The following is a 12,436-nucleotide window of genomic DNA, read 5'->3' as shown; positions in this document are numbered from 1 at the left end:
ATAAAGATATGATAGAAATACATTATCTAAAAAATAGTTCAGGTATAGCAGTTCTTATAATCAGCTTTCAACTGAACAAATAAATGGAAGATTTTTAAATCTTCCATTAAATAAATCTTCTTAAATAACATAACAGATACTAATGTAGATGTAACTAATAAGTTCTACAGTTTATTAATTAAAGCAATTTTTATATATTCTATAAATTTTGACCAAGGCTAAATTTATAATTTTTAACTTATTATTATGTAAATGTGATTTATATGATGACAGCTCTGGTGGGTGAAAGCAGACAGAATTGAAGTCTTCGGATTCCGACAGTAGCCTTGTAAGATCTGTTGGAATAAAAGCTACTTCGTCATTTTCTTCAATGTTTGAACTTAAATTTTAGTTCTACAATTTACTATCAATTTTTACTATTTTTAAATGTATAATGTGATATATATGAAAATTATGTTAAATCTCTTCATGTATCAATGAAAGAAAATTTATAGAAAAACATCTTTCAATTCTTCGTGTTATCTTAACAATACAGTTTCTTCACCTTTTTATGTTTAAAATAAATCAATCATAGAAAAAACTAAATGATATTAAAATAAATAACATGATCATTAAGTCAAATCAATTTTCATTTATTAAATAATTAAAGAATATTTAAACAAAAAAAAATTCAATTATTAAGAAAATTCATAAATTTTATTTTAAAATTTCGTAATGGACATAACTAAATCCTGTAAGAATTTTAAATTATTAAATCGCACGTAAGTCACTTTATAACCCGGCCTAATTTTGTTACAGAAAATGCACTTTAAAATTTATCTTCTAGTACTATAAATATTTACTCAAATTATTATAATAGAAATTTATGTAATTTTTAATTATCATACAATTTTGACTTAATTAATTAAAATAATTAAACAGAAATTTAACAATACTTATAAAGAAATTAAGAAGTTGGTTTTATAAAACTAATTTGTATTTTAATAAAACTGCTAAATATGAGAAATAACTGTAAATTTAATTATCAATTTTCAAATTGGAGATATATTAATATAATTCTTTTATTTCTTTCTTAATAATTCTTTATATTACTCTCAATATTCATTTCATGAGATCATTCAGTACAGTTAATTATTAATTTAATTTAATTCGTTTTAATATGGCTATCAATGCATAATTCTAATATTAGAAAACAATAGGTTTTTATTTCTCTAATATATTGTACCACAAGATAAATAAATTTGAATTTCTCGTATACTACGAATTTTTATACATTTCAACTTATAAAATTTATTCTTGACTTTAATACTAAAATTATTCAAAAATGTTTTGATCATACTTTATATTTGTATATTAATCCCATTTTTTTAACGTTTATATTATATATTTTACAAATTAAAATCGACTAATGATGTAGCAAATCCATAATAATTTCCATATAAGTGGCAAAACAATGATTATAATCTTCATTTAGTGTTAGATATTTATAATCATGTGCAAATATACCTGTACGAAATGTTGATTTCTTTCCAGAGAACGTTTTAAAAATGCCATTTTTTTAATGAAAATTAATTTATTAAGATTGTATAAAAATTCGTTTCGAATTTTTATGTAATCTTTAGGAATCAATAACAACATTAAAGGATTAATTAATTTAACGACATCCATACTAAATTCGTGACTCGTACGCCTCATTGAGGAATTAATAACTTGTTAAATATTTTCAATAACAAAGAAAATCTAATTTTTTTTTCCTTATGCCGGTAATTCATAACATTTTTAAAGAATAGCACAATGCATGTCACGAGTAGACTTTAATTAATTATGAACTGCTTTAATTTACATTATGTACATATGCAGTATATATAAAAATTTGGTGTGCATTATTTAAAACTAGAAAATATTCAAAATAAATATTCTTTCGAAATGTTTACAAGGTTCTAAATGAATTTCGTGCAGCTACTAAGCAAAGGATTTGATAAAATAAATAATTTAAATTGAATTTTAAAATAATTTTATAATTCTTATTTGTAATTTTACTCTCTTTATTATCAATTCTTTACAAATAGCAATATAATTTATAATTAATGTAGTTAATTCTTTTCTTGTTTTCTTTCCCAATAAAATAATATATATTATTCAATATAGAGCTTATATATAGTAGATTTACTTCTTTGTACAAAGGAGACATTTCGAACGTCTTTGGAAAAAAAGAATATTTATAAACTTTGGAAATAATTTATAAAATATATATTTTTTTCTTTTCTTCTATATTAAATGTCAAGATAATTCACATATTTCTTAGAAGATTATATTTCTCGTGACATTTCAATGCAAACTTTATATACGATAAGATTATTTTTCATTGATTACTTCTGTAGAATAATTCTCATAATTGGATTATCTTCTGTTGATAAATAGAATATGCGCTCGACCCAAAACAATATTTGTAGTAAGAAATAGTATCGAAAGTTACTGTAAATACGTTGTATAAATGTACAGAATATATATAATAAATCTCCTTTTATTGTAGTTCAAAACACGTACGAAATTATTTTAAGTTTTGTTGCAAAAACGTTTTTTTTCCCCTGCATATTCACATCAAATTGAAATTTTTTCCACTGTTTTGAATAAAAAAATAATTCAAGTAAACTCTAAAGTGGTCGAAAAAGATAAAATTTTTGCAAATTTTTCTGTAGAATTTAATATAATAAAAATAATTTTAAAAAGTCGAATTTTCTTTCAAATGTCCGAAGAACTTTCTAATGGCGAAAAAATAGTTTTTAGTTTACAAAAAATTATTTACTTAACAAAAGAAATAATAATATTCTTATTATATTAAAATATTTTAATATTAATTTCTCGTTCTGAATTTTAAATGTTGAATAATTCAATAAATAAATAAATAAAATTATATAACAATACAAGGGAGAAATAGGTATTTTCTCTAATTATTAGAGGTTGGGAAGTACTTATTGATATGTTTATATTAGGAACTTATTAGTTATACAAGGAAACTAATTAGCGCTATCTATATAATTTATTGTATAAAAATTGATCAATAGTAGAACAGGAGACATAATCTGATTTTCAATAATGTATAGACACAGACTGGCCAATTGAAGAGAGTCAATCTACAAGCAGTAGCAGCGGTGGAGGCATCCACAGTCGTGCAAGACATCAAGCTCTTCCTCATCCAAACGTCCCTACAATTCTGCACTGTGAGTAGGTTTTTGCATTATTTAAAAATTACAATCTTAGTTGTAAGGTTTATTTGCTATAATATATTTGTATTATCGGTTTCTCTTACATATGTGACAATATGAATGGTGCACTTTTATTATCTGACAAATATTTCTTTTGTTTCAAATATAAAAGTTTTATGGGATACACTGGCATGTAGACTATGAAACTAAATAACAGACAGAAAGATACTGAGTTGCTACCAAGCGAGAAGATAAAATGGAATATTCTTGTAAGCGGAAAGAAGATATCTGGCAGAGTAAGAATTTATTTCAACGAAACGGATAGGGAAGCTTTTAGATATTCTAGGGTGGAAAAAGGCCACTTTATCGATTTTTTATTTGTATGAAAGGGAAATATCCGAAACCGCCTCTTCTTTAAATATCGATTTCGAGAAACCTAACAATCTCGACACTTCTTTTAAATAATGCATCACGTTAATACAGAAAACATGTAATTTATCTTCTAGTTTTATTATGCTTTTTATCCACAATAATTCAATATTTAATTTGTATCAATTTATATTTTGATGTTTCCGAAATTTTTTAGCTCTTCTACGAAAGTATACGAGTTTTTATTTTCAAAATAAAACATTTCATTTTTCAGCTTTATAATGGTAATATATTATCTTTGTGAAACAATACGGAATTTAACCTAATTATTTTATCTAACAAGTGAAAGATATAAGAACAAGGTACTTGATTTGCACTATAAAAATAATGTGATTTCTCTACTCGATTTTAGAAAGAGTAGATCTAGTGAAACTTGAGTTTTGTTTCTTAAAAATAAGTCGGATTTATCATTAAGTATATTCTCCGCTTTCTATTAAATTATGCAAATATAAAGAATAATGAATGTAAACTGAAAGATTTTACATAATCCATACATTCTTTTGGAGACTTCATTCTCTTTACAAACTGCTAGAGCAAGAGAATCTTTATCATTAACTTTTACTTCGATGGTTCAAAATGAAAAAATGAAAGATATTTTTGCCTCATAAAAATTCACAAAACATATTTTTCATTTTATTAATGCAACTCGTAATGGATTGTTTAAATTCTTCAAAAGAATTGGATAAGCGCTCAATATTTTATTTTCGACTCTTGTGCCACTAAATATGAGCTAACAAGCGAATGGGATGAATATTCAACAGATAATGACAAGAAGAATAGCGTAATATTTATTTAGCACGAAAATTTTCTTTAAAAAAAGTAATAAATAACATTTTATATTTCAAATTAAAATTTAATTTGTTGGAATTTATCACGAGTCGCATCTTGCAAGATCTCATCCATAAAATTATCATTACATTCCAAACACGATCTATAAATAAATTCAAATATAAAATTACACAGCGGAAGAAGAATTTTCATTTAATACACATAATTAATCAAAGAATTAAAAAAGTGAAATATCAATAGGAGAGGATGCATCAAGATGGCAGACCTTGTTTGTGAACCAAACATCTGTTAAGTCTATCAAGAGAAATTTAAGGAAATCCGCATTGTATCGATTGTTTTATCTACTTATTTTTATGGAAAATATTATAAATAAAAATTTATGTAAAAATTCTATTTTGTAAGTTTATAAAACGGGGGGAAAATAATCGATGAAGTTGTTAATACATTCATTTCTGTAAATTAATTTTCAAAAGCACTTTAATAATTATTTTTTCCGTTAAATACATTGATGAAATTGTATTATTTGGATAAATATTTTAAAAATACAGCTCTTAAAAAAACATTACCGCGAATATTTAAAAAAACATCAAATACATCTGTGTTTATAATTTATAAATACGTTATCGCGATTTCCTAAATATTATTTCTTTTATGAAAATTATACATTTTTTTCTGCCGTTTGAGATAAATAAAGATTAAAAACACCGCAGGGGTTTTCTTTTATCTGCTCGATGTTTTGTAAATGGCGCCCGCGTGACGCGCCATCTATTGTATGGAAGTGAAACGACTAAGGTAAGTAATTTTCTGGATTGTCACTAATCTCATTGAAACAGAAGTTTCGCCTTTAACGGAAGATTCAATTTATCGAAATAAATATTTAAAAAATAAAAAAGAAATTGAAAATGACCAAAAGAAGGTGAATATTTGATAAAATGTTGAGTTCGGCAATATCTAATATCGAAAAAAGCGTCATTAAATAGCAAATTGATGCTTCTGTTGCACACGAGATATTTCTACTGTAAACGAAATCTTATCAGCTATCTGGTCAGGTACAACTCTTGTCCAAATTACTCGCGTGTTACTGGAGATGTAATCTTTCTAGCACTCGCACCGAATTATTTTCTCTCCGATAAAATAACGGAAGCGAAAGTGGGATGTAATCGGGTAGAAAAAATTTCCTGTTTTGCAACGTATCCGTACGCAAAAGAATTGAAAATATTGTAAAAATGTGTACATATTAACGTTATCTCTGTACAGTTTACGTGAGAAGACAGTAATGAACAAATGCCTACTACAGCGTAGCGCCATCTGGTGTTTCGTTTAAATATAAATTTAATTAAATAAAATTAAATAAAAATTAAACGCGTTATTACTCTCTTGTTATTATTATAAACGTTAATACTTTAATTATAACAATGATTATAAAAGATTAAAAAACAAAAGAATTTAATAAATATATTTTTAAATAGATTTATTTGATAAAAATAATAACAACAATTAAACGAGTATATTTAGAAGAAAAAAACAATATGAAAATTTTAAAAGTAATATAATATAAAAAAGCGTGTATCATGTGCTGCCATCTGGTATTCTCATTTGAATTTAGATTTTCGTCGACAGATGGCAGAATGTAACTGTAGTGCTCCATTAGATAAATGTTTGTCATTTTAACGCAAAAACTGTATATTTTATTTTATTTTTCTCTATTATCTGAAAGTAATAATTTTTAGCAAAATTTGTAATTTAGTTTCATAGTTAGTTCTTTGATAATTGCGGGTTTTCATTCAAATTTTGCCAGTAGTCATTAATGAGAAAATTAATGGATCATTTACTAATTGATTAATGGTACTATTATAATAATATTAATAATTTCTGCATAATTACTGCAATCGGAAGTTGATAAGGCAGATTATAATTATTATCGTTAAAATTTAGTAAGTGAAAAATGTTCATTAGTTTTTAGTAAAGAATTAACACGGAAACTAAATAAGGTCGTCTCGTCCAGGGAATAATAAACATAGAAAATCGATTATATCAAGAAAAATGTATCCATAAACTTAATTCGATTTAAGTTTGAGTTACTGTTTAATTCGATTAACTTAACAATTAAATTATTTTAATAGTATTTACATATTAAATTACTTGCTTGAATTTAATCTGTTTGATAAGTTACGATAGTTGTCATTATTAATTCTTAGTAAAGAAAAATATCAGTTTTTACTCATTTTAAAATAATAATATCATAATTCTTTTTTTAATTTAAACCATGAAAAATTACCGAATATACAAAATTTATTATATACAATTAATTAAAATAGTTTAATTAGATGAAACCAAATTCTTTTTTCTTTCACTTTTCTAATTGAAATTCACGCAAAAATTTTTTCCAGCATAATTACTGATTAATGAATAAACGTACATTTTGATTAATTAGTAAAAAAGTGCGAAACACTTGTGATGTTTGGCATACATTGTGTAAATGAGAATTTTTTCCTTTCTCTCTCTTAAAAAGTTACATGCTCTTCAATGTTATATTTTTTCTAAAGAAGTTTTGAATAGATTTTTAGAATCTAGGATGTCAAAGTATTGAAATATTAAATTGTTATTCTTATACGAGGAAAACTTAATTGTATTTCATTGATATCTGTACATTATTAAATCTTCAAAGTCAAGCATATTACTATTACATGCATCAAATGTAAGTCATAAATTGAATAGTTAGATATTTTTTAGTTTTGTATTTGAATTAAAGTATTTTAAGCAAAAATTGGCAACAGCGTGCCGTTGGATTCATGCCCAGAAGCCAAAATGCAGAGAGTAGTCATTTGAAACGTAATCAGGCAACTTCGTTTGCCAATAGTATCATGCGTTGAACAAATAGAATGGAGTGAAACATTAAAGAAAGGATAGGCTTTAGCGGGCAAAGTATCCATTAAACGAATTGTTTAAAAGGTTATTTTATGATTTTCATAACCATGGTTGTTCAAAATCTCCCAGTTTTGACAATATTACCAGGGAACTTTTCCAAGTTCTCAAAGATTAGAATATTCGTAATACTTTGATTCTGTCATACTACTACTATTTTTTTTTTTTTGTTTTCAAAATAATTTAGCTACAAAATTTAATTACTAATCGCTATTTCTACCAATATTTCTGTTAAGTAGATAGACTTACTACATATTTTATCATTTTGTACTGTAATATTTTTGATACATGTACACAAAACATCTTAAAACAAGAATAAACTGAAAGGCACTGATCAATTTGCTATTGTTGCAAAATAGAATACACTAGATGCTGCGTGCATCTTCTCTTATCTATTTTGTCCTCTTAGCTTCGTTGTAGTAAAATTAAAGTGTTATATATCAAATACGTATAGGCCTCTCGTGGAGTGTACCTTCTGCAAAAATCAACTTCTTAAGTTTCATTAACTACAGGCCTATATAATATATAGTAGAATCCTCTTATTGCAATCAGTTAAATCATCCTCGATCTTTTAATGTTATCAGAATTAGCATGTCCCAAAACATAGGTTATATTCATATAATAATAAGTTATATTTTACTTTATAAAGAATATTATATTTATATAAAGAAATGCATTTGTAAAACAGCTTAAATATAGGCATTTTAAATCAGTTTGCTTATTGTAATCGGAGGTTTATAAATCTTTTCGTGCTGTTGCCTCAACATGTGGCTGATAAAATGCATTCGTTATCAGTTATCGTTATTAGTCCTAACCAGTGCTTTAAATGTTATTTATTAATCGTTTTAATTGTTATTGCTCGCAGTACAGTAGCTTTAATTGCTGGAATTTCTAACTTCAATTATACGCTAGCTGTTGTTAAAGATAGAACAGCAAAAAAAAAAAAAAATTAATTAAAAATTATAATTAAGAAATCTTCAATTCATGCATTTTTAATTGTTTTAACACGCCTTTTTAATATAGGAGTTAATAAAATCAGAATTTATATTCTTAGTATTAACTTATTTAATTATGTCGCTCAATGTTATCAATCGTTTATTACCATCAGTATAAGCCAATCCCAAAATGATTAAATAAGTATATGTGTAAATTTAGATTTTTTCAGTTTATATACTAATTTATTGAAATAAGTAATAAAATTATTCATTTTAAATTTATTTTGGCTTAATACTTACAAATTAAATAACAAACATTTCTATACTTTTTATCAAAAATAAATAAATCTGCTATTTGCAGACCATACATGTTTAAATATCAAACTACTGTATTCATATAGCTGAATAACAGTAGATTAGATCACAAAGTGAATAACGGATGAGTACATTTAATTACATTCAATACATTTAAATTATTGATTAAAACTTTTAACTATTCCTCGCAAAAATTAAATATGTCGATCAAGATTCTTTTTTACGTCTGATATCTTCTATATTCTCAAAATATATTTTTGATATTAGATATTCTTATATCCCTTAAATTAATGAAATTTATATTATAAATTTATTAGATAATTTTTACATATCCTTTCTAATACACAATGTCTATCATATACTATAATAAAAGCCTTTTTCCTTGGTCTCCGCTCTTCTGTGGTAATATGGATGCCTTCAATAGGAGATGTAGCCAATTCTCGCGGAAGGAATTTATTGAGAGCTTCAAGACTTGCGTGAGATTTAGCACAGCTCAAGTTTCACCATATGGAGTAATCTAATGGATTCAGCTCAGGCAATGCGGCAGGCTATTCCTTCTTCTATATGAAATCTGAAACATTCTCTTTTAATCAATCTTGTATGGCTTTGGTACCGTGGGCAGGAGTTTAAATTTTATTTTTGAGAAGTTCTATTGAATAGTTCTATCAATGCTTGGAGAATCTGTGTTTTAGATCCTGTCACTTATTTTAATCCCTGCTGATACAAAACGAAATTCTGCTTTTCCTTGACAAGTGATTCTTGCCCAGACCATTACACTTCCGGGATAGTGGCTCTTTGAGAATTTTTTATATGCAGAGGAATATATTTCACTTATTTGGCACAGACACGGCCATTTTGCTTATTAAATTTTCTTCCACGGTAAAAAATTTTTGTCTATGAAGAAAATATTTTTCACATCATCGTTTTCGTACTTCTGCAACAAATCGACCTTTTGAGTCTGCATCAACATATGGCAAGTAATGTACCACGTTTAAGCTTGATGTTCTTTTTCAGTGTTAGATGAATGGTTTGTCTCGAGACATTCATCTGTAAGGTCACCAGTTTTTGACTTCTGCGAGGATTTTTTTCTGATTCTGCTCTTCATAGCCTTAAGCATTTCTGAAGTCCTTCCATCTTTCCGACAACCACTTCTTGATCAGTACTCAATACTATTAGTTTTCTCGTACCTCTGAATGGTACAGTAGCCTATACCAAGTTTCTTGTAACATTTCCAGGTTTTAACAGATGGCAAATTTCAGATTTCTTTCTTTTTCTTTGAAAAAACTGCAGCATTGTCTCACGTTTTTATAGTTCTTTCAAGGCTAACGGAATAAAAACTGTAACTTACCTTACACGGAATTCGAAAAACTTTCCAACAGCGAACACAATGTATATAAACGTTTAAATGATGTGCATAGGCGCGGAAAACTAAGGAAAATTCTGCACCAGAACATATAGCGTATCAAGTATTTAGGAAAATAAAATGGCATGCCGATGGACTACATCAAAAATAAATCCAGGTTCGATTTTTCGTGTTTTTTCGAGTTTTTAAAAGTGGATAGTAAATTAAACCCATGTAAGAGTCAGAAAAGTTCTGTATTTTTTTTTTATAAGAAAATTGTTCAAGTTTAAAGAGAAAGCAATTTACAATCAGGAAATACAAAGACACACAGAAAAAAGACTACTTAAAAATCAATTAATATCTAATTACATTTATTTAAACTTTGTGTAATCAATATTCCATTTATTTATTATTAAATTATCTCGTTCGACAGCATAAAATTATTTAGAGAGATGAATTTTTATATCGATGCGGTGTGATAGAATAGATTTGAAAAATGATATCTTTGGTGAACAAGATTGCAGTGCATCCTGATTTTGTTTCATTTGCTTCTATGAATGACTGCACAACACTTTTTCATTTTTCAATGATTTATGATAACGATAGGATATATTTAGACAATTCTGAGAATAGCGAATTCTCGTCAGTGGTATATATACTGTGCCTTAATTACAGTTTATTAAAACTACAATTAAACAGATTACAGAATATAATCTATTTAACACTACAATATATAAATATATATATTTTAGATTAAATCCCACAGCAGATGCGAGAGCCAAAACATAATTTTAGGAGCTTAATTTCCTTTGGCAACATTTTCTCTTGTCAGTTTTAGAAGTTCAATCGATCAAATCCAGATGTCGCTAGATAAAATGAAGCAAAGAAAAAACAACGAAAAAAACAGTAATATTCAGAAACTTCTCTTTAATATAGATAAGAACGGTTCAGTAGTTTTACTCGTTACTTTTCTTTTCTCAGACACGGTGTAATGAACTTGATCGGTAGGAATAATCTATGTATAATAAAATGTTGTAAAAAGTGCTTACTACCTTTTCATATTAATTTTTCCTTTCTCCAATAACTGAGATGGTTAATAATTAATTATTTTAAAAAATAAGCAAATTGTTTTAATAAATATGGAGGACGTGTTAAGAGAAAAACGTGGTAAACTAAGAAGAAGAAAAAATAACATTGTAATTAAGTGCAATTTTTTTATGTTGATGAGGAAATATCACCAAAAAATATTACCGTGCTCTTAAGTTATAATTAACAAATCGAAATGTGAAATAAAACAGTTTGTTTATTGTTTGCTTACCGCAAAAATTTATCACCAGTAAAATAAAAAAGAATTTCTGTTTTTGATTTCGTGCATCCGTTCTATTGAATTTATCAAGAATTCCTGTCACGTTTTTTGAATATCCTAAAATCTTTTGAGAAACTACAAAAGCTGTTTTAGAATTCTTTTGAGTTCATTGTTAAAAAAATTGACTTTATATCAATTTTATTTTGAGATGTTTTCATAAACTCAACTGAATTATTCTCAATTTTTATTCTTTAAACCTAGTGTTATGTTCTAATGTTAGAAAATGTGCTTAGAATGCCAGCGATTTAAAATTACTTTAACTCTGTTTTTTTGTACATTTTTCCTGGCCATATTATTCTATTTAATTAATCGGAAATATAAAATGTAGTCTTCTAATAGATTTGGGCATTTAAGCTGAAATTTTGGATAAATGTGTAGCCTTCAGTGAACAGATTCTGTTACATTTAACGCTACTAATAAATCAGAAGATATAGAGAAAAGAAAAATATTTCAGTCAGGACATAATTCGAAAGAAATCATTCTTCCGAACAAAGACATTTCTAGATATCAACTTTGTTTTCCGGTTTTTCGTTTGTAGATTTTTCTCTTGTGACGTTGATACTTTTCCAATAGGAGTTCTTTTTTATTGTCAGTAATTTTGTAATTAAAAGGGAATTTAAATGTAATTAATTGCTAAATAAATTTGTATTTTTGAATATTAAAATTTAAAAAAAATGTTAATTAAATATTTAAAATTGTTATTTAATTTATATTGTGTCGCAAGATGCGAGAATTTTAACATAGAAACAATAGGGAAGGGGGAAATCCATTTAAAAACAGTCTTTAGATGAGAATCTCATAAAAATGAACAAAATATTTCAAAAGATGTAATAATACAAGTGAAGGCACAATATTGCTTAGTTTTATGTGATTTTTAAAATCGATATTTCTAAAAGAACGTCCTGTATCATGTCCGTTGTTATTTTTTCGTTTCGTTTATTTCTTGCCAAATTTACTTCCTTAATTACCCTCAGAATTTGTACTCCCGACTTTCTCGCTTAATGGTTTGCCTGCGGTACAAATATCTAAGCCTATAGGAATCTTTTATTATACAAAAAAAAAAAAAAAAAAAAAAATACGCATAAAATTTCGTACATATATTTATAAAATTAATTTTTATTTTACATTT

The 12,436-nt window shown here is 26.1% G+C and overlaps 1 protein-coding gene across 8 annotated transcripts in view; it reads left to right on the top strand.

The window, feature by feature from the left end:
* Positions 1–12,436, top strand: part of LOC136978689 (coiled-coil domain-containing protein AGAP005037-like) — a 526,382-nt gene that overhangs the window by 101,750 nt on the left and 412,196 nt on the right. For all 8 annotated transcript variants that reach the window (XM_067274453.1, XM_067274444.1, XM_067274442.1 and 5 more), the window contains one exon: positions 3,105–3,221. In XM_067274453.1, coding sequence (XP_067130554.1) covers positions 3,105–3,221 — 117 coding nt within the window. The remainder of the gene's footprint in view (positions 1–3,104; positions 3,222–12,436) is intronic.

The sequence above is a fragment of the Centruroides vittatus genome, unplaced genomic scaffold (genome assembly GCF_030686945.1).
Source record: "Centruroides vittatus isolate TY-2023 unplaced genomic scaffold, ASM3068694v2 contig_549, whole genome shotgun sequence".
Taxonomy (NCBI): Eukaryota; Metazoa; Arthropoda; class Arachnida; order Scorpiones; family Buthidae; genus Centruroides; species Centruroides vittatus.
This window is presented reverse-complemented; position numbering and strand designations above follow the sequence as displayed.